Source organism: Capricornis sumatraensis, chromosome 10 (genome assembly GCF_032405125.1).
Source record: "Capricornis sumatraensis isolate serow.1 chromosome 10, serow.2, whole genome shotgun sequence".
In the NCBI taxonomy this organism is placed as follows: domain Eukaryota; kingdom Metazoa; phylum Chordata; class Mammalia; order Artiodactyla; family Bovidae; genus Capricornis; species Capricornis sumatraensis.
This window is the reverse complement of record NC_091078.1, coordinates 95,046,211-95,069,825: the sequence shown is the minus strand read 5'-3', so window position 1 is coordinate 95,069,825 and position 23,615 is coordinate 95,046,211. Positions and strand designations below refer to the sequence as shown.

At 40.0% G+C, this 23,615-nt stretch overlaps 1 protein-coding gene across 1 annotated transcript in view; it reads left to right on the top strand.

The window, feature by feature from the left end:
• Positions 1-23,615, top strand: part of DOCK3 (dedicator of cytokinesis 3) — a 261,704-nt gene that overhangs the window by 141,996 nt on the left and 96,093 nt on the right. Inside the window, exons 9-11 of the mRNA XM_068983119.1 lie at positions 13,168-13,249; positions 18,436-18,496; positions 19,694-19,841. Of these exons, the coding sequence (XP_068839220.1) occupies positions 13,168-13,249; positions 18,436-18,496; positions 19,694-19,841 (291 nt within the window). The remainder of the gene's footprint in view (positions 1-13,167; positions 13,250-18,435; positions 18,497-19,693; positions 19,842-23,615) is intronic.

Sequence of the window (23,615 nt, the reverse complement as noted above, 5' to 3'; positions counted from 1 at the left end):
CTAAGAAGTCATCAGAGCCCTATGGCAGCAGTGGGTACATTCAGAATACTCATTTATTGCTGTGAAGCCCATGAGAGCCTTTAAAGCAAGGAAAAGCTGTGTGTATATAGATAGGAGCCTTTGGGGAAAACTGCCCCTTTATTATTTTTCATTTTGCCCTCAGCTACTTTGGTGTTTTAATTGTATAGTCCTTCTAAAGTTATTAAAGTCAAGTATCTAGAAACTAAACCTCTATGCTCGATTCCTTGAGGATCGCAAAGATGTAGAAGCCACAGTCCCTGCTGCTTTGCAGACAAGGACACTGGACTTAAAGGATGTGTTGCAGATCCCAAGGCAATCCCAGTGTTCATTCACTAGAAGGACTCATGGGACTCAGAGTTATACTTGCGGCTGATATTTATTATAGCAATGGAGTAAGGATACACCGGTGGCTTATTAGGAAGAAGAACCAGGTAGAGTCTGAAGGAGTCCACACACAGCCTCCCTTATGCTCCCTCCATCACATCAGGGGTCACACAGAGCACTGTCTTCAAATACTCGTTTCTAGTTAAAATGCACTGACAGATGTGCAGTGTTTCTGCCCTAGGAAGCCCACTAGAGATCTAGCAACCAACATTTTGGAGGGCTGGTTGTATAAGAACCCCTTGTTTAGCATGTACAAAATGTCCAGAAGGGAAGCAAGTGTTCAGTATAAACCATATTGTTCACATAAAAAGTCTAGGCACAGTGTTGGGAACACCGCAAGAGTCAAATCCCAGATGCCAGCCAGAGGCCAACTTTCTAAGGATAGCAGTCTTTCTAAGGATAGAAAGCAGGCCTTTCTAAGGATAGCAGTCTCATGCCTGCTATGTTAACTTTTCTGTACAGAAGAGGTGTCACATACACACACAACCAGCTCTAATACTAACCCATCAGAGTCACTGCTGTAAATGGTTAGATATTGAAGGAACAGGTCCCTTCTGACTGCTGGGTCACAGAAACCTTTTTACCACACATTTGAGCTGGGCCTCAAAGTTAGGCAGGGTTTGAGCAGCAGCAGAGAAGTGGGGAAACAGGACACAGTGGGCAAAAAAATAGTAATTTAGGGAAAGGCAAGCAGGCTTATCTGATCAGAAACAAGATGTATTGATGGAAATAGGGGAACATAGGAAGGCAGGGAGAGGACAAATGCCACAAGACCTGGATTAATAAGTGGAGGCTTATGGGTTTTATATGCAGAGATGGAACACCACTGAAAGTTTCTCTTTTAAGACAGGAAGTCATATAGTTCAAGGCATGTTTGCAGGAGATACATCTTTGGTGGAAGATAGTCTGGTCTGGAGGTCAGAGTCCTAGAGACAGAAGGCTGCAGAAGATACCTGGATATGTTTCTCAAAGGCCTGGGCTTCAGAAGATGCTCATTAGTTTATGGCCCACCTCAGTATATAGGAAATAGGTAAAATAAATGAGGAATGCAAACTCTGATTATGTCTGTGTTGTAGACTACCCTTTAGTACCTTGTCAGGCAGGCCAGAGATGACTGCTGCTGCTGCTGCTGCTGCTAAGTCGCTTCAGTCGTTTCCGACTCTGTGCGAGCCCATAGACGGCAGCCCACCAGGCTCTGCCGTCCCTGGACTTCTCCAGGCAAGAACACTGGAGTGGGCTGCCATTTCCTTCTCCAATGCATGCATGCAAATGAAAAGTGAAAGTGAAGTTGCTCAGTCGTGTCCGACTCTTTGTGACCCCTTGAACTGCAGCCTAGCAGGCTTCTCCTCTAGGCCTGTCTTAATTTGTGCAGTGAATTGGTACAAACTGATGCAACATTCTACATGCAGAGGAGAGACTATTTACTTAAAACTAATATGCACCCTGTATTGACTAGAGTACTCAGAAGCTGCCAAATCCCCAATTCAGGTCTGCACAAGTATCTGACTGTCTTGCACCAGCCCTAAGCTCAGGTAGAGCAAATCTTCTGTGAAGCTGCAAATTATTCTCTGCACACATCTGGATTTCAAGGCTGCCCCACTCTCAATAAAAAGTTCAGAAGGGGCCAAAGGGCAGACCACATGGGATGTGCTTACTGGCGATGCCTTATATTCCGACTTCCTAGACTCTTGTCCCAGATTCCTGGCCATTGACATCTCAGACTGCCTCACTTGGGTCCTATACTCCTGACTCACAAAATTTTGGTCCAGCTCATCTGTATAAACTTCCTCATCTGGCTATTTGATTGCTACACTTTCAGAAGTCTACTTGCCTCTCACATACCCATTTCTGAGACCAGTAATGCCTGGTCAGAGGACTGCCATTCCTGAATCTGGCCCTCTGACAACTTTCCTTCAACCCCAAAACCCGAGCTCTGTATCCTGACCCTGGTGTTGACAGCATTACAATTTTGTGCTTTGGAGCAGTGCTGCTGTGCAGTAGTACGGAGCCCTTTGTCTCAGTGACCACCTCCTCCCCCAACCCTAAAGAGTTGTGCTATCCAAATAGAACTTTGTAGGACAATATAAATGTTCTATATATGGCAGAACATTATGGTCTGCAAGGTAGCCACTAACTACATGTGGCTGTTTAGCACTTGAAATATGGCCTGTAACTGAGAACTGTTTCTAATATTATTAATTTTAATTAAATATAGATAACTACATGTGGCTAGTGGGTACCATATTATAATGGCACAGCATAGATCCTGATGGGAGTGATCTGGTTAACTGGCTGTGCAGGGTAGACTTAATCTGTGTGCACAGGATATCAAGAGGAGGGCAAGACAATGACACGAAGAAGACCAAGGAGAAGATCCTTTGTGGTCTCAGATATATCCACTTGTTTACATTCCTAGGCATATAATATTTAGAGATGCACTAATTTTCAGTTGGTTTATTTCTTTTTGATCAATATTGAATATTATTTTTGCTATTTAAATATGTATCATGAAAGACAGTCAACTACAGGAATTAGTATAGGCTTTGAGAGTCCCTTGGACTGTAAGGAAATCACACCAGTCAATCCTAAAGGAAATCAGTCCTGAGTATTCATTGGAAGGACTGATGCTGATGCTGAAGCTGCAACTCCAAACTTTGGCCATCTGATGCAAAGAAATGACACATTGGAAAAGACCCTGAGGCTGGGCAAGATTGAAGGCAGGAGGAGAAGGGGGTGACACAGGATGAGATGGTTGGATGGCATCACGAACTTGATGGACATAGTTTGAGCGAGCTCCGGGAGTTGGTGATGGACAGGGAAGCCTGGCGTGCTGCAGTCCATGGGCTCACAAAGAGTTGGACTCAACTGAGCGACTAAACTGAACTTGAAGAATCCAGACCTAAGTTGTAGTGTTGTCTCTATACCATGTCAGCTATGTCACTGTAATACTGTTTTTAAAAATATCATCAGTTTTTCAGTATTAAGGGAAAGTAAGAAAGATTTTGACATTGTGCAGTGAACACTGTTCTTACATCTTATACTTTAAAAAAATTAAAGTTCTCAAACACTTCATTCAAAATTTTAGTACTTATGAAATCTTTATTTGCTATTGTTTCCTGAGATTACTCTGCATTTCTCAGTCTAGAAAATATCTAGTACAATATCTAGTAAAATGTCTGACAGATAAAAATATTTATTTAGTTTTCAGATTTGCTGAGTTTTCTAGCTTCCATTCAAGAAACAATAAAGGTTTTTATATTTCTTCTGTATATGTTTATTTTGGTTTTTGTAAGCTCCGCTGTTCCCATCAGGATTCCCTCATGATCTATTAAACTGTAAGACTTTGCTTCATTTGCACACAAACAGCAGAAATAGGGACAGGAACAAGTTAATAAATAATATGTATTCTGTTATCTTTAACTGGAGGACTTTTGTAGTTACAACAGGCCAAATCAGTAGATGTGTGTGTGTGTATGTGTGTGTTTTGTTTGACAGACCAGGAAAAACCTTGGACAAATACTATGATTTTTCTTTCATTTGTGAATATATATTCCTTTTATGCTGTATTATGCTAATCAGAGAAAAACATGAGTAAAGGAATGAAATTAAAAAGAACAATAATGTTCACATCATGAACAAAGAGTGGGAAATCCCAGAACAAGAGATTATCAGTATGAGGGAGGAGGGAAGTGAGATCCGGAAGGTAGAATGAGAGTGGCCTGTGGTACCTGATATTTTAACATTGCTTTTTTGACATCATGATTACTTTTTTACAGTACTTCAGACTGCTTGACCTTTAGCTGAGAAATGTAAAAGTGTGGGGCTTCTTTAGTCCCCATGGGTGTCATTAGCAAATTATAAAGAAAGCAGGGCCAACCGTCTGCCTCCCAGCTTCCTCACATGGAGGTACACCTTCCTCAGAAGTATCATGGCTTGAATGTTGGAGGTGGCAAAGACGAGCTGACTCCGCATTGTGCTGTCCTGTCAGTGGAATCTCACCCTCACTTCAGCCTCATATGTTCATTTCAGTTCAGTTCAGTTCAGTTGCTCAGTCGTGTCCGACTCTTTGCGACCCCATGAATCGCAGCACGCCAGGCCTCCCTGTCCATCACCAACTACCGGAGTTCACTCAAACTCACGTCCATCGAGTCAGTGATGCCTTCCAGCCATCTCATCCTCTGTCGACCCCTTCTCCTCCTGCCCCCAGTCCCTCCCAGCATCAGAGTCTTTTCCAGTGAGTCAACTCTTTGCATGAGGTGGCCAAAGTACTGGAGTTTCAGCTTTAGTATCATTCCCTCCAAAGAAATCCCAGGGCTGATCTCCTTCGGAATGGACTGGTTGGATCTCCTTGCAGTCCAAGGGACTCTCAAGAGTCTTCTCCAACACCACAGCTCAAAAGCATCAATTCTTCGGCGCTCAGCTTCTTCACAGTCCAGTTCTCACATCCATACATGACCACTGGAAAAACCATAGCCTTGACTAGATGGACCTTTGTTGGCAAAGTAATGTCTCTGCTTTTGAATATGCTGTCTAGGTTGGTCATAACTTTCCTTCCAAGGAGTAAGCGTCTTTTCATTTCATGGCTACAGTCACCATCTGCAGTGATTTTTGGAGCCCCCCAAAATAAAGTCTGACATTGTTTCCACTGTTTCCCCATCTTATTTCCCATGAAGTGATGGGACCGGATGCCATGATCTTCATTTTCTGAATGTTGGCTTTAAGCCAACTTTTTCACTCTCCACTTTCCCTTTCATCAAGAGGCTTTTTAGTTCCTCTTCACTTTCTGCCATAAGGGTGGTGTCATCTGCATATCTGAGGTTATTGATATTTCTCCCGCAATCTTGATTCCAGTTTGTGCTTCTTCCAGCCCAGCATTTCTCATAATGTACTCTGCATAGAAGTTAAATAAGCAGGGTGACAGTATACAGCCTTGACATACTCCTTTTCCTATTTGGAACCAGTCTGTTGTTCCATGTCCAGTTCTAACTGTTGCTTCCTGACCCGCATACAGGTTTCTCAAGAGGCAGGTCAGGTGGTCTGATATTCCCATCTCTCTCAGAATTTTCCACAGTTTATTGTGATCCACACAGTCAAAGGCTTTGGCATAGTCAATAAAGCAGAAATAGATGTTTTTCTGGAACTCTCTTGCTTTTTCCATGATCCAGCGGATGTTGGCAATTTACATACTTTTTATTGTTAAAATTTTTACTGTTAATTTTAACATTATTGTTTTAAAATTTTTACTTTTAACATTGTTATTTTAAAATTTGTATTGGTGCTTCCCTAGTAGCTCAGCTGATAAAGAATCTGCCTGTAATGCAGGAGACCCCAGTTTCATTGCTGAGTTGGGGAGATCCCTTGGAGAAAGGATGGGCTACCCACTCCAGTATTCTTGGGCTTCTGTGGTGGCTTAGTCAGTAAAGAATCTGCCTGCAATGTGGCAGACCTGGGTTCAGTCCCTGGATTGGGAAGATCCCCTGGAGAAGGGAACAGCTACCCACTCCAGTATTTTTGCCTGGAGAATCCACATAGACAGAGGAGCCTGGCGGGCTGCATTCCATGTGGTCACAAAGAGTCAGACATGACTGAGTGACTAAGCACATTGTTACAATTGGAAGCCTGATCCTGGGGTGAGAGCATAAATCATATAGAGGAAAAACAACTGTTTGTAGCTCCCTGTGTAACTGATAATTAAGTTACCATTGAGTTCATTTTCCTGAGAAGTACATGGTTTCTAAAGGCCCTGTGCGTGCATGTGCGCTCAGTCACTCAGTCTGTCCAACTCTTTGTGACCCTATGGATTGTTTATGGGATTTTCCAGGCAAGAATATTGGAATGGGTTGCCATTTCCTCCCCCAGGAGCCCTTCCCGACCCAGGGGTCAAACCCACATTTCCTGCCTCTGCTGCATTGACAGACGAGTTCTTTACCGCTGAGCTACCTGAAAAGCCCAGAGACCCTGTAGGGCCTGTATAATTGTAGAAATACTATTGTAACTTTGAGACTGTGTGATAACAGATTTACTCATGTGTCTCTTTTGCTTTATAGAAAATGAAAAGAATCTGTTTTCTGGGATTGTCATTCAAGAGTCTCTGCTTGTTCCAAATCTGACAAAGTGTTGCCCCCCTGATCTCTAAGTCTTTTGGGTGGGAATGCCATGAACCTCAAAGAGACTCGGTGCCACCGGGAGTGCTGGAGTCGGGGCTTGGAATGGCCTTTCTAATCGGAGAGGTCAGGTGCCCCCTGTGGGTGATTGGGATCCTGGCACTAGCTGGGTTTCATTCACACAGCCCCTCTGGGGGCCTGTGCAACTCAGACACTCTCAGTTCATCTCTAGGACAGGATGTGATTTGCAGCATTTCCCAGATATATTTGCCCAGTGATCCCCTCCTCCCTTCCGTCACACACTTTTTTTTTTCCAGTGTTCAGTTCATGAGATGAAATATAGATAAAGCATGGGCTTGGAAGTCAAAGAGCTTTAGATTTGAATTCTGACTTTACCACTCTGCTTTTTTATCTCAAGTCAGAAACTTTGACTCTCAGTTTCTTCAGAGGTGAAATAACTGTTATGAGAATTAAATGCAATTAGGTAAGAAAAGAAACACTTTAAACAATGCCTGGTACACGAAAGACACTCATTAAGTGGCAGCTGTTAACAGCTGCTGCTGTAGCAAGTTGAGTGCAGCGGTATATCCCCCTACCACACCTTTTCCCTGAGCTTCACACTTGGGCTTTCAGCTGCCTATTTTTTGTTCACCTGCATATCCAAGAGACCTCAAATTCAGCATGCTTATCTGAAATTTTGGCCGCCTGATGCAAAGAACTGACTCATTTGAAAAGACCCTGATGCTGGGAAAGATTAAAGGCAGGAGGAGAAGGGAATGACAAAGGATGAGATGACTCAATGGACATGAGTTTGAGTAAACTCCGGGAGTTGGTGATGGACAGGGAGGCCTGGCGTGCTGCAGTTGATGGGGTTGCAGTCAGACACGACTGAGCGACTGAACTGAACTGATCTGAAATTTATATCTTCCTCCTTGTACCTTCTCTGGTCGACACTACCACATTTGGTTAACTGCTCCATCTGGTCAGCTTTGTCATCTACATATACCTCACATCCTTTCACCTTTTTTCAGCCCCAGAACAGCGTTGTAGCTTGCCAGGGCTGCTCTTCTCTGTCTTTAGAGTGTTTTCTATGTCACAAGCCTGCCTTCCACACAGCAGCTGAAGTGATCATGCTAAAAACTTATGAGATCAACATTGCTTCTCATAGTTTAAGTTTCAGAGCTCCTGTAAGGCCCATAATGGGGTTTTCCAAGCTTGTTAATCCTGACAACCAACTGAGACCATTTTAGAAATACTAATTCTTGGACTCTCTCCAGAAGTCCTCCCCTTTAGAGATTCTGATCCAGATCTGGGATGGGGCACAGGAATCTGCACTTTTAATAAGCTGGGAGGTACACCTTGTTATAGCCAAGGGGGACAACCCTCACCTGTAGCCCACACCGTGGGCTTGTCCTCTCTGCATTGCCCAATGCGCCCCAGCCCTCCAGTGCCCTCTTCCACTTCCCCACCATCAAGCTGCCTTGGTTCACACTTCTCCTGGAATCCCCTTCTCTTCCTCTCTAACTTTCCCTTACCAAATGCGCAGAGTCTAGCAGTATTGCCAGAATGTGTCCCAGTATCTCATTCGGGCAGCCTGTCTTCAGCCCATTGGAGCTTATCACCCCATTTCTGTGTGGTTAATTATAGAATTCTCACACTGTGTTGTCATTTTTGTTCTGTGTCTCTTTCTCCCAGTAGACTCAGAGCCTTGAGGACAGGGACCATATTATTTCTCCATTACCATCTTCTTGCTTAGTTTCTGAAACATGGTAGGGGTTCATGAATGCCTGTTGAAAGAATAAAAAGGAGGGAGAGAGGTGGAAGAGAACTCTTGAATTGTACTAGGAGGCATAAAAAAGTTCTCTGGAGCCCTGATGTGTCTCAGGCACATGTGGTGGTTAGGAGGAAGGCCTCAGTAGGGAGGATTCCTGCTCCTGTTCCTTCTCTCTGCCTCCGATTCAACCAAAGTAGCTCTGTTATTAAATTTTTCATGTGTTGGTGAATAGTGTAAGACCTTGTTGAAAAGAAGGGAAAAGTTGGTACTAAAAATAAATTTGAAAACTGCAGTACTGATTTACCTTAATGAAATCCCTTTATGCATCTCTACTCTCTGTGATTTAGAATGAAGTGGGAAAACTTGAAGAACTTGAGAAATAAAGCCAAGAATCTAAATTGGAAACTGCAACTGTGAGGCAAGATTAGAAATTTCCTAATCTGTTGGGTTGTACCATATAGTATGGCCTTGGGGCCACTTGCTGCTTTCAAGCACCTGGGGAGTTATCATGAGAGAGATGCTAAGTGGTTGGCATCCATTTCCAAAGAGGCCAATGTGAAGAAGTGTGAAGATTACATTGAAAGAGCTGTGAGAATTCCTCTGAATTTATTTGAGGTGCGTGCTTGTATTTCCAAAGCAGTCTACAGGAAATAGCCTCCCTAAGGAGTAAGATTTTGTCCCTGCCTCAGCACCTGGCACAGACTACCTCCTCATTGTTGGTCATCAGACATTTGCTGTGGGGATGCATGAATTACCATCAATGGAAAAGTGTGTGAAATGCACTACCACCCAGGAATTAGGACTCTCATAAAAGCAAATGATCTTGAAATTAAGACTCTATTAGACTTGCCACAAATTCAAATTATGGATTTCATTTGTAAGAACTTGCTCAATAATATGAAATTAATGTAGCTTAATATACTGTTCATGCATAGCTCATCACAAAGACAAGTAAATGTGGAACAGTTCTCTCATAACACTGCTTATTAAAGAATCAGAATTTAACCGTCTCTCTTTTTTTCCTCTTGAAAGAATTAAGATTTTTTTTACCCAGAGAAAACTGACCTGTTGCTCTCATATAGAGGTGTGGGTGTTTGTAAAGTCTCCTAAATAAATTTTACTCTTTTGGCCACAGTTCCTTTCCCACTTTTAGGATATATGAGGAGTTGTGCCTCTCATTAGCAAATAGATTCACTCAGCGTTTATCAAATTGTATCCGTACAGATTCCATGGTCTTATGCAGAGGCAGGTTGTGGGGTCAGAGGTCACCTGTCTCATTGATACTTCAACACATAATAGCATTTCAAGACTCTGAGAAGTCCTTCAACACATAATAGCATTTCAAGACTCTGAGAAGTCCTGGGAGACAGAAACCTAGTTGTGTTTAACGCCATATGTCCCAGCAATATTGACCACTTCTTTTGCAGAAGAGGTGTTGCCAAATTAGGAAACATTGGATAAATATTTGCCTTCAAATAGTTTGAATGTTAACAGAAAGTGCCATTTATCTATCATACCCGTTGGTGAAGTCAGCAAAACAGGAAATAATTTGATTTATACCTAGGGCTCTTTGAAATGAAAAAAAAAAAGTCATTTTGACTCTCACAAATTGTGAAGATACATTATTTTCTTATGGTTAAATAATAACCCAATGTATGGATATACCTACCATGTTCTATTCAGCCATTCATTTGTTGGTAGATATTTTGGTTGTTTTCATCTTTTGGCTATTATGAAAAATGCTGCTGTGAATGTTCATGTAGTTTTTTGTGTGGCCATATATTTTCAATTCCTCTTATAAATATATACTGAGGAGTGGAATTGGTAGATCCTACGTTAAACCATGTTTAACCTTTTGAGAAATCACCAAACTGTGTTCCAAAGTGCCTGTGTCATTTTACATTCCCACTAGCATTGTATGATGGTTCCAGTTTCTCCATCTTCTTGCCAACACTTGGTATTATCTGTTTGATTAAAGTCATTCTGCTGCTGCTGCTGCTAAGTCGCTTCAGTCGTGTTGTGACCCTATAGACGGCAGCCCACCAGGCTCCCCCATCCCTGGGATTCTCCAGGCAAGAACACTGGAGTGGGTTGCCGTTTCCTTCTCCAATGCATGAAAGTGAAAAGTGAAAGTGAAATCGCTCAGTCGTGTCTGACTCTTCGCGACCCCAGGGACTGCAGCCCACCAGGCTTCTCCATCCATGGGATTTTCCAGGCAAGGGTACTGGAGTGGGGTGCCATTGCCTTCTCCTAAAGTCATTCTAGTAGAAGTGAAATAGTGCCTTCATTGTGGTTTTAATTTGCATTTCCCTAATGGCTAATAATGTTGGACACCTTTTCATATCTTTATTGGCTCTTTGTTCATCTTCTAAACAGAAATGTCCATTTAAGTTCTTTTGTTATTGAGTTGTAAGAGTTCTTTATAAATTCTGTCTACAAACCTGTATCAGATATATTATTTGAAAATATATTCTTTCATTCAGTGAGTTGTCTTTCCCTTTCTTGATGGTGTCCTTTTTAAAGGAATTTTAAAATTACTTATTTATTTATTTTTGGCTGCACTGGATTTTTGTTGTTGAACACGGGCTTTCTCTAGTTGCAGCAAGTGGGGTCTACTCTCCAGCTGTGGTCCATGGGTTTCTCATTGCAGTGGCTTCTGTTGTGGTTCCCAGGCTCTAGAGCACAGACTGAGTAGTTAGGACATATGAGCTTAGTTACTGCACAACATGTGGAGTCTTCCTGGACCAGGGATCCATGTCCCCTGCTTCTCTTGAGCTTATTTGCCATCCCTGTATATTCTTTGATGAAAGGTATGTTCAGACTTTTTGTCCATCTTTAAGTTGTTACTTATTGAGTTCTGAGATTACTTTATATGTTCTCAATACAGTGCTTTCTTAGAATAGTTTGTAAATATTTTCGCCCAGGCTATAGCTTGTTTTTTCATTTTCTTAGCAGTGTCTTTCAAAGAGAATATGATTTTAACTTTGGTTAAGGCCAATTTATTATTTTGTTTTGATTCATAATATTTGCTTAATAATCTAAGTTCACAAAGATTTTCCTACTGTGTGTTCAATATAGAAAAACAAATGTGAACAAGATACACAAAGGTGCTTGTCTCATTTTTCTTGTGTGTATTCTTATAGTTTTTAGCTCTTAATATTTAGGTCTATGATAAATTCAAGTTAATTTCTTATAGGCAGGGATCATGGTTCAGTTTCTTTATATGGATTGTTCAGCACCATTTTTGAAACTGCTGTTCTCCCTCACTGAATTTTGATACTGAAAAGTAGTTGAATGTATATGTGTTACCACATTTTTAAACAAAGATATCCCTCACCCCAACATGCCCATTTAACTGAAAGCTTTCTTCAAAGAGTGGTCTAGACTCACTGTTTCTGCTTCCTTCTTTCTTACTCTCACACTAAGCCTCTTTATCATTCCACAATAAGGGTTCTTGCCAGAATCACCAGTGATCTCTGTTATGACATCCAGTGGATACTGTTTTTTTGTTGTCTCATGTGATTCTCAGTGTCCGTGGGCCTCAGTGATCCTCCCACCTCCTTTTCAGATACTTCTTTCCCTAACTAATATAGCATCCCACCACTCTTCTTATTTTTCTTCTGTTTTTATTTTTGATCCCACGTGTCTACTCTGCAAGTTCTTCTTCTACCTATTTCTTTTATGTCAGTGTTTCTCCGGATTGTCCAGAGCCCCTTTTCCCTCTCATTCTGTGCATGCAACCTACTATTCCCATCTAATTCCCTGGCTTAAGAATCTCAAATTTACATCTGACCCAGATCTTTTCTGAACTTCATGTCTGCCCATTTAGCTGCCTACCAGGACCATGAGCTCTAGGAAGAAAAGTGCCCTGTATACATTTGTGTTCATATTTGTACTCCTGTGCTTAGCACAGAGAACTTAATGACTATTCATTGGCTAAATGAACGAAGGAATAAGTGAACAAGTTAAGCCACCTGTGCATTTGATAGAGCGTATCTTTGGTTCTAGTCCAGTGCTTCAGTATCGGCCCTTCTACTGATACCTGACGCATGCAATGAGTGCGTGACACTGGGCACTTGAGAAGCAAGTACTTTTAGAACCACATACTTTGTGTTTGCCATGACTCAGGTTTCCTGCCACAATTGATAGAGAACCTTGGGATGCTGAGATAGGAATGAGGCCCTAGGCACGGGCAGGAAAGAGGTAAGAGAGCAGGGAGACATTGCTCCAGATGTTGCAAACACGGTTTCTAACATTTTTCAGTTCAATAATTTCCTTCAAGAATTAACCTATATTGTTTGAGAAATAAAATATATTAATGGCCCTATTGAATTCTGAGTACATCTTTATAATTACCATACATTATTTCTTTTTTTACTTTTCACCCAAGCTTTTGTAAGTCCCTGTAACATTTTTTCTTCGCTCTAAAATGATTCTCAAAAAGTTATGCAGTAAGATGTAAACTGGGTAATGTAGACTCTTTCAGACCTAGTGTTATGACTCTTTTTGTGATGATCTGAGTGTTCACATCAAAGAATGTGTTTGCTTCTTATGGGCTTATTATTATGGCAGAGCTTTGAGGGTATTTGGAAAGAATAGAAGACAGGGTCCTCATTGCTGCCCTCGGGGAACACACGCCTTTAGGGAGAGAAAAGCCATAACTGGCAAGTAGACAGCAGCATCTCTGACACAGTTTGTTGTGTCTGTTGCATGCTGCTTGGCAAGAAAGATAGTCTCCTGCCACTAGACATGTACTTTTGGCCTTGCTTATCTCTAATGGGCTGTCCTGAAAGTGTCTAGGGTCTCTTTATGAATGCCCTTTTTATTTGTTCTGGAGCATGCAGTCCCTTACATTTCTCTGTCTCTCTCTCTCCTACATTTCAGTGAGCGGTTTCTGGTGAGACTGAACAAGAATGGTGGGCCAAGGAACCCAGAGAAGATAGAACGAATGTGTGCCCTTTTTACAGTATGTGCAAATTCTCTTTCCCTTCTCTGCTGTTGACTCTAACTAGGGTCCTGCTATGTGGATATTGTTGCCCTGGAAACAAGCACTAATTCTTACTTCCCTACGCACTGGTGAGAATAGAATTTGATTTATGTGTCTATCAGGTTTTAATGAAATATTAAAAAAAACTGAAATAAGCTGCAGTTTTTAATTGAATTTATTTTAAAAAATACAAGTACCTCTTACTGATGTACATTTTAGATGCAATTTAATATAGTAGACATGTAAAACTTGAGAACAGTCTTTCTTTCTATTCTTCTTCAAGACCACTGGGGATTTCTCTGATGTGTAAGTATAGTTTCTCTCAAGGCATCCACCAAACTTACAGCTTTGCAGTTTTTTTAATTTAAAAAAAAAAGAGTTTATCAAAAGAGAGACAGACTGAATAGCCCTCCTCTTTCAGACACTAAACAAAGTCTTTTCACGCCATGATCCATACTTTAGTTTTTTCTAAATAACCATGCTGTTATTCGTGCTCTCTGAGATCATGGATCCATCAGCTCAGAGAAGGCTTGGTAGCCTGCTTATTGAAAAGTATTAAGCCTCACAGTACCATATTGTCTTTTGTATTCTTCAAGTTGATTCTGATTTACTAATTTTTTTACCCAGTTATGAAACTTAAGTGCCCGGCCTTATTTATTTCAGTTAATTTATTTGCTTAAGAAGAAAAGACTGTCACAATTTTCAGCCACTTTTGACTGTCATAGATTCTTTGGTCTGTTTCAGTGATACTGAGATACATCAAAACTCATTGAGTGCAGGGAGGTTTGATGGTGTCACAGTGCCCCTGCCCTCGTGTGTGGTACATGGTTGATGGGTAGGTAAAAGTCAGGTGTCTCAAACCTTAACAGTGTACCTCAAACACAAGTGGGATTTATCTAGGACTCTGATATGTGACTTTCTCTGAAAGATAAAATTGGATTTGTTTACCTGAATTTTTTGTTCATTTACTACATTACTGCAGAATCAAAAGCCACTCTACAGGGATAACTTGTATTGAAAGTACTCCAGATGTACAGAAAGATTTATAAATCTAGCTAAGCTAAAATGAATTTTTGTACATTCTTGAGCTTAGCATTCAAAGCTTAGGAGATAGTACAGGAAGAGAAAGCAAGAAAAGCAGACACAAGAAGATGGCTAAGGGAACTGAGACCTTTTAGCCTGGAAAGATCAGTGCTCTGTCTTCAGTAGGAGAAGAACAAGGGAAAGAGTCCCAGTTGCAGGTAGTGGGATGTAGGTTGGAATATTGGAGGAGAGTGTGTGACGTGAGAGCACCTGAACAACACGGAGCTGCTTCTCTGGGGCTGCCTGTCTGAAACAGGATTAGGATGAGATGAGACACCCATCTGTCTGGAATGTCTCAGTAACCTTAGGAGTCTTTTTTAGGTCCTGATTCTCCAATATTGTTTGGTTAAAGCAGCAAAAGAAGTTAGCGATTCCTTGTTCCTTGGCATTGTGGGAACAGAGGTGTGTGTGTGTGTGTGTGTGTGTGTGCGCACGCATGCTGTCCTTGAATATGATGAGTGCAGTCCTTGTCTCTTGAAAAATGAACTTAATTATGAAGATATTTGAAGGTAATTACAGTAAATCAAAATTTTCATTTAGCAGCATTTTAATTATCTGTATGGGCCCAGAGGCCTAAGCTGTAGCTCCAGCTTTATAAATCAGAGATGCGTATAACACATAGGATGTGTTCTTACTCTGCCACAATGGGAAGGCGCAAGCTTGCTAAAAATATCTACTTTTATACTTCCCTTTGAAGTACAGCCCTGGATTTTTTTTTTTAAGATACTAAAAAAAAGAAAATGATTTGAGGAATTTTTTTCAAAGCCCAGAATAGTTTTGAGCAAGATTGTCCCAACCAGGGTTTTCATGTTTTACTTTAAGCTTATATGAAATAATAATTTTGACAGAAACTATTTTCTGATTATCCAAGGCTTGAGTTCCTCCTGTGGGCCAAAGGATTTTTCCAGATTGGTATCTGTGTTAACAGAGTTTCAGAGCTGCAAGAAAATGCAGCTACATCTGTGGTCCATGCCAAACTGTTAGCTTACTTTAACATTAGGAAAAGGGGATCGTACAAATGGAGCGCTTTTGCAGGATTACTTAAGCTTACCTCAGAGCCATGTTTATCTATACACAGTCATGCTCTTGGTAAATCCTGTATTTTTCTGACCATGTTAGATTTCAGAGCTTCCTGTGCAGGGAGAATTTGATCCAAGAAGGAAGTGTTTCATACATTTATGATTGTCTAATCCAGTGAAGACTTTGATGACTTTCATGATTAACAGTAGCTGTGTGGTATGAGTACAAGAGCGCATGTCTGTGTATTCCACAACCCCACGGACTGTAGTCTGCTAAGCTCCTCTGTCCGTGGGATTCTCCAGGCAAGAATACTGGAGTGGGTTGCCATTTCCTCCTCCAGGGGATCTTCCCACCCAGGGATCGAGCCTGTGGCTCTTTTGTCTCCTGCATTGGCAAACGGGTTCTTTACCAGTAGCGCCACCTGGGAAGCCCAGACATCCAATGCCTTACACACAGTGCCTGGCAAATACTAATCATTTGTTACATAAATAAATTAATAATGCTTATTTTCTGTTATATTTTGAGTGACCAACTCAGAGAATGAACTTGTATCGTTTTCCCTGCTTTAGGTGGCATTACATTTTTTCCATTTATTTATACTCTTTCACATTTCAAAATAGAATTTTAGGTAGTGATTTCTTGGAATTAAGAATGGATTTAATTATTAGCATAATAACATCATTTATTAAAATATTGCCTCCTTTTATGCAGCATAAGAATGAATGAATTGGCTGTGTTTTATATTTGTAAATCCCATTGTCTCTTCAGAAAAAGGGTAGTCCAGGCATAGGAAAGTAAATTGACTTTTCCATGTTTCAAATGGAACTTTAGTAACTGAGCCAAGATGCTGATCCCTGAGTCAGTGTCGTTTCTACCCACCAGGTGGTTGGGAACCAGCTATTTTAGTTATGTAGGATAGGAGGGTATGATCCAGTGAGTATATCTAAATTCAAACCCTGCTCACCAGATGAATGGTGGATGAGTCACCTCTCTTCCTATCTTGGTTTTTCAGGCCTTATGACATGGATAGCCACACTTGGTACTTAGTATCAAGAGAGTGTATGTTTAGTATCAGAGAGTGTATGTTTAATAACTTTATGATAAAGTGTTTAACCTTGCTCTTCTGTTTAATATGGTAGCTATTATTGACAATGAAATTATGTGGAACTCAGCAAATAATTATACCTAAAATATTTTCTGCTACTGATTATTATCATTTTATTTTTATTGACCTCAAATAAATACCACAGAGAGTTCTGGGTACCATGTACAAAATGGTCAGAAAGAACCCCTACCCAGCCACTCAGAAAATACCATAAATTATATTTTCCGCTTTATTTTCTTAACCTGAACAGAATCAAGGGAGAGGTCCCATGCTTTTGGGTACAACCCGTCTGGTTAGTATTTGGTCATCTTTGGTAACTGGCTTGAATTCTCTAAGTATGTTAAGATTTATAATTATACCAGTTCTTGATAGTTTGGATTAATAAAATCCAGGCTGTGTAGAAGGTCAGTTTACTTTGAAATGTGATCTTTCAGTAATAGGTATGTTTCAATTCCCATAAAATGGTAATTTATTTTTTAACTTCATTATTTGTTATTTAGTAGCCATCTTAATATTTGTCAAAATATATAGTACTGTTTTGAAGATATCACTTTAAAGGAGTTATTAAAATGGAGTCTGAAACATCGTTTTTCAATATTAAAAGATAACTTTCATGCAAAAATATATCTTTGTGATTCCAGAGATACCAATTTATGTTGAATTGTTTTGTAACCCATTTCATTGTAAGTGTATTTCATTATTCCATCAAGAATTTGGCAAAACATTATGACCATCTAAAATCTAAAAGTTTCAGTTTCAACATTACATGTTACTTTCTAAGGCCTCCTTTTCTTTCATATGTTCAGGACCACTCAACAGGGCAGAGCTGGGATTATGCTGAAGCAAGCAAAGCACAGGATCCTGAGAAGGAGACCTTAAATTTTGTCACTTAGATGCCTTGCTTGCCTCAGCATAGACCTAACTCTGCCACAGGGTGTAAACATACAGAAAACATGGTGGTTCTGGATTCTGAGCTCATGCACAGTCATGATTGCTGCTTGATCGTTTGTTTTACTGCCTTACTGAAAAGAGACAAGCATCTGGGACTAATCAAAGGATGAGAGATGAGAAGGAAATGGAACTAAGGGAACTTTTCCTGGAAGCAAAAGGGAAATCATGGGAAACTGTCCCATTAAAATAGAGGTTACCCCTTCAGCCATCATTCATAACAACCGCTGGGAGTGAGCAGGGAGTTAATAACCTGGTGAAAGTCAGAAACAATGTGTATTAAAGGGAGTTTATTACTTCAAGTATAATGTGTTAAAGTGTGAAAATACTCTATTTCAAAATGTGTTCTCAACATAAATAATGCATAAAATTATTTTTATTAATGTAACTCCAGTTTTAAAAGTGTCTAATTAAAAGAAGCCATTAAAATTTTCCAGATAAAATTCCTTTCACTTTATACTTCAGCATAAATTATATATATATATATATATATAAATTAAGAAACGGGAGATCTAATTATTGAGGTTTCACTAAAACCAAAGTAGTCTCTTTTCAAGGGAACATATCTAGTGTGTGGGCAACAGAATGAACATACAATTAATAGAGCGTAGACTTTCAGAATTTGTCGTTAATGAGCCTTTTGGTGTTTTCCCTTTTTTCTACATTGGGAATTTCTTTTGTTACAAACTGTTGTTACATGATTTTAGAATAAACATGGATAAGCCAATGTCATGAAGATTTCTGATGTGAGAACTTTTAGAGATAGGTGGTCTAAATAAGAGCTGAAAAAATACTGTTAATGTAATAAACTTCCAAAGACATTTAAGATATACAAACTTTGACTATAGGAATCTTATAAACACTTAGCTTCTTTGTGCTTAAACCCCTTCTCCCATCTATAACACATGCTAAAAGCAGCAAAAGCAATCATTATGAGGTTCAAAGTTTAATTTTAATTATTTTCTGTGTATTCATTGCCTTACTTTACTTACTTTTTCTCTTTTCTTAGGATCTGAGCAGCAAGGATATGAAGAGAGATTTATATATAGTTGCCCATGTGATACGAATAGGTACGGTCGGCTTTATCCAGTCCACCTGACTGAGACCAGCCCAACTTGGGATAAGTATCTACTGTTTGACCTCTGTCTTCTCCTGAGCACTTACCTTTTAATTCAGATCTCAGGATTAACTCCAGCTTGTATTGTAGCTGTACCTTAAGTTTAGCTGCTAGTAATGGCTGAACTTGATAGAAATGAAAGCATTTTCAGCTCCCTGTTTGTTTTTGGACCCATATTTTTTGAAGTGGTCTTTTTTTTTTTTTTTTAACATTTGCTCCATCTAATGTTCTGCCTCTGATCAGCCCTCTACCTCAGGGATCTTATAATGGGTTGCCAACTTAACAGGTAGTGAATAGCCTTTGCTGTGTTTTGTATCCAAAAGTATGTGTCTGTGCTATTTTTTCACAAAATTAAAGTTACCATTATTACTACATGAGACGGATGGTATCTCCCTTCTACCTGATCCAAGATTTTTGCTACCTGTGGTTTGTTTGCCCAGTCTTATTTCAAGTTTATGACATAATCTGGGGGCCAATGCCTGACCAACTCCTCCTTCATAGGTTTGAGTTCTGGCATATCTTGTTCAGCCAACAAAACAGCTCTTTTGCTGTACTGCTTTTTGTTTTGCTGTATTTTGCCTTTTGTTTTGCTGTGTATAATAAAGCATCTGTTGAGGTTCCAGTTGTGCATTTGCAAGTCCTCTTGCCCCTGTAAGCACAGCCTTGGTAAGCAGGACAAGCGAGCTCCCATATGGCTCTTGCCCCTGCAGTGGTTCAGGAGCAGCTTTGGATGGAAGAACAGTATATTGTCCTCCTTATCTGTGAACACATAGCTTTTACCTGGCAGCTACAATACTAAATTGTGTATCCTTAATATACCCAAGAAGTTTAAATCTGTTAGCACTTTGGTTTTTCTAAGAAATTCATGAAATCACTGTTTCATTCTCATATGATTAATAAATGGACTGTTAGTGTTGAGACAGGTTAGTAAGGAATGTGGTGCAGGGGAGAAGCACTGGCCAAGGGCCTGTTTGTCATTCCTCTAGATGAATATCCTTGCATCCTTGGATGGTTCCCTTCATCTTTAGTCTTCCAATTTAGAGGATCTCTAAGGTGCCTATAGCTCTGGCATCCTTGAATGACAGTTCAATGATGCCTTAGAGAAGCATGGAGTTCCCAGTCTTGACTGGTGTTTTCTGCTGTGCCTCAGGCCGGATGCTCCTGAATGACTCCAAGAAGGGCCCTGCTCACCTGCACTACCGGCGACCATATGGCTGTGCAGTCCTCAGCGTCCTGGATGTCCTGCAGTCACTCACAGAGTTAAAAGAAGAAAAGGATTTTGTTCTTAAGGTTTACACGTGAGTAATGAACATCAGAAATATTGATGATCTGCAGCATAAGACATCCCAGCGTTGCCCCTGAGAGCAGAAGCTCTCAAGCTTTGCTGGACACAAACTCACTGGGATATGTAGGACAGGGAGTTTTTGGAAAATGCAAAGATTTCCATCTAAGGTTTGGGATGGGCCCAGGCAACTGCATTTTTAATAAGCTCCCTGGGTGCTTCTGAAGCAGCTGAACTTGGAACTGTCTCTCCTGAAGTAAAAGTCTGATACACTTTTCCTCTTCTCTCTGGGACTAGCCAGCCTTAGTATGTGTTTACAGGAAGCTAATAATCTAATTTCTCCTGTGTTTCGGCTGTAAAAGACTCCTCTGTGTCTAATGCTTGCCCACCAGCTGTTGTAAGTAAGCTGGCTGCTGATGTAAATTGCTTCAGAGAATGATCACGAGTCAGGTTGCCCTGTCCTAGAAAAAAAGCCAGTTTCTCTGAGGAGCTGAGGCTTTACTCTTCATTTTTGCCACTACCGATCTGTAAGTCACCAGCCAGGCATGGCATTATTTTCAGTGTTCAGCAGCCAAGGGCTCTGCCTTACAGAAGCAGTGCATCTCCTCCTGACTCTTATTAAGCAATATAAAATAAAAACAAAGAGTAGTAGTACAGAATCCAAGCATATCTGTCTTTGCTTATACAGACTTAGGCATGAATCACGGGCTTCCCTGGCAGCGCTAATGGCAAAAAACCCACCTGCCAGTGCAGGAGACATAAGAGATATGGGTTTGATCCCTGGGTCTACATGATTCCCTGGAGGAGGGCTTGGCAACCCACTCTGGTATTCTTGCCTGGAGAATCCCATGGACAGAGGAGCCTGGTGGGCTGAAGTCCATGGGTCACAAAAAGCCAGACGTGACTGAAGCGACTTAGCACGCATGCAGGCGTGAATCATAGTGCTGAAAACATGATCAGTGGTGGGTTTAGTGAGTTTCTTTTCCTTCCAGAATATTAATGTTTTTATGAAGTAAATGGAAACATAGCCAGAGTAGGAAAAAAGCATTCTTTTTTAAATTTTTACTGGAGTATAGTTGCTTTACAATATTGTGTTAGTTTCTGCTGTACAGCAAAGTGAATCAGTTATACGTATACATATATCCATTCATTTTTAGATTTCCTTCCCATTCAGGTCACCGCAGAACATTGAGTAGAATTCCCTGTGCTATACAGTAGGTTTCCATTAGTTACCTGTTTTTTACACTGTAGTGTATATGTGTCTATTCCAGTCTCCCAGTTCATCCCACTCCCCTTCTCCTCTCGGTATTCATACATTTGTGTCTCTATATCTGCTTTGCAAATAAGTTCATCTATACCATTTTTTTAGATTCCACACATAAGCGATATTATACGTATTTGTTTTTCTCTCCTTGACTTACTTCATTCTGTATGACAGTCTCTAGGTCTGTCTGCATGCATGCTCAGTCACTTCAGTCGTGTCCAATTCTTTGCAACCCGATGGACTATAGCCCACCAGGCTCCTCTGGCCCTGGAATTCTCCAGGCGAGAATACTGGAGTGGGTTGCCATGCCCTGCTCCAGGGCATCTTCCCCACCCAGGGATCAAATTTGCATCTCCTGCATTGCAGGTGTATTCTTCACCCACTAAGCCACCTGGGAAGCCCCCGAGGTCTATCGACATCTCTGTAAATGGCACTGTTTCATCCCTCTTATGGCTGAGTAATATTCCATTGTATATATATGGAACACATCTTCTTTATCCGTTCCTCTGTTGATAACATTTAGATTGCTTCCATGTAACTGTTGTAAATAGTGCTGCAGTGAACATTAGAGTCCATATATCTCTTTGAATTATGGTTTTTTCTGGGTGTATGCCCAGGAGTGGGATTGCTGGGTCATAGGCAGATCTATTTTTAATTTTTCAAGGAACCTCCATACTCTTCTCCATGGTGGTTGTGTCAATTTACATTCCCACCAACAATGTAAGAGGGTTCCCTTTTCTCCATACTCTCTTCAACATTTATTGTTTGTGGATTTTTTGATGATTGCCATTCTGACCAATGCGAGGTGATACCTCATTGTGGTTTTGATTTGCATTTCTCTGATAATTAATGATGTTGAGCATCTTTTCATGTGTTTGTTGGCTATATGTACATATTCTTTAGAGAAATGTCTGTTTGGATCTTCCATCCATTTTTTTCATTGAGATGTTTGTTATTTTAATATTGAGCTCTGTGAGCTGTTTGTATATTTTGGAGATTAATCTTGTTGGTTGCTTCATTTGCAAATATTTTCTCCCATTCTGAGGGTTGTCTTTTCATTTTATTTATGGTTTCCTTTGCTGTGCATAAGCTTTTGAGTTTATTTAGGTCCTGTTTGTTTATTTTTGTTTTTATTTTCATTACTTTAGGAAGTCGGTCAAAAAAGATCTTGCTGTTATTTTATGTCAAAATGAGTTTTTAAAGCAAGTGTATGTCTGTGAAAATTTTTTTTTTCATTTATTATTATTTTTTTGATTTTTATTTTTACTTTATTTTGCTTTACAATACTGTATTGGTTTTCCCATACATTGACATGAATCCTCTTTTGGTTTTAACCCAAAATTTTTTTTCAAATTAAATCTAATATTGTCAATCACCAGGTTAATATATCTTCACCATATTTGTGGGAATTTTTCCGTACTATCTATTATATCTGAATCAGGCATGAAGTGAACTTAATTCACAATTCTGCTTAATTTGGGCCTCTGTATAATCAACTACAGTCTATTAATTTGAAAATAATACTTTATTACCTGTTTGCCTTAAGTTGTGTTTTGTTCAGTGATGTGTACTTGATGGGATGAGGATCTTCCTCTGAAATAACTTACAAAGGAAATTTTGGTGGGTTTTCTCTTCCTTTCATGCATCAGTCATAGCCTTTTTCCATTTACAAAATCTCTTCATTGATGGGTAGTGGGACCTGGTTCTTGATAAAGCTTCCTCCCTTTGAAAAGGACTAAATGTTAATCCAAAATCATCATCATTATCATCTTACTCCACTCTGTCCAAGGGCAGGGAGTTTATAGATAGCACTCCAGAGTTGCATCTCTTTGCATATATCAGCTGTTCCTTGCTTCTGTGCAGATTTTCATTGTTGAAAGGGGCTTGCACAGCACTTCTCTTGAAATCATGCTGTCAAGCTTAATTGGCCTAATTCCTTCAAAAACAAGAGATTTCAGTACCAACATGTCACTTTTCAATAAGTGGGATTCTCGTATAACTTATTCTTAGCTCCTTGCTCTGAGTTGTGCCTATTATATCAGTTCTAAAAAGCCAAAGAAAGATTTTTTTTTTAAACAGACAAGATAGTTTTTTAATAAATTTTTAAAGGAGTAATAGAGTTAAAATGTAGGATAGTTTTTCTACTTGACAGTGTTAACAGACTTTCAAAGACACGTCCATGTTTGTGAAATAATCGATTTTGTGCACGGTATGGAATTCCTCTAGGATTAGTGTTTTAAATCCACATCAGCACAGTGAATTCAGCCCTCAGGAAAAGTAATATTTTCCAGTAAGTTTTAGAGGATATATTTGGTAGACTGAATTGGAAGCTTGAAGGTTTTACTGATTCTGATTGTCCTTTAGCTTTTGCTAGGACTGAAGTTTGCAAGGATTAAAAAAAAAAAACCCTCTTGTACAGTTTTAATCAGTGAATTGGCAAAATGCATCGTTAGTTGTTGACATTCTCATCATTTCCTGTTATTCAGAGTCAGCCTCAAGCCCTGTACTTCTTTTGCCATGATCACT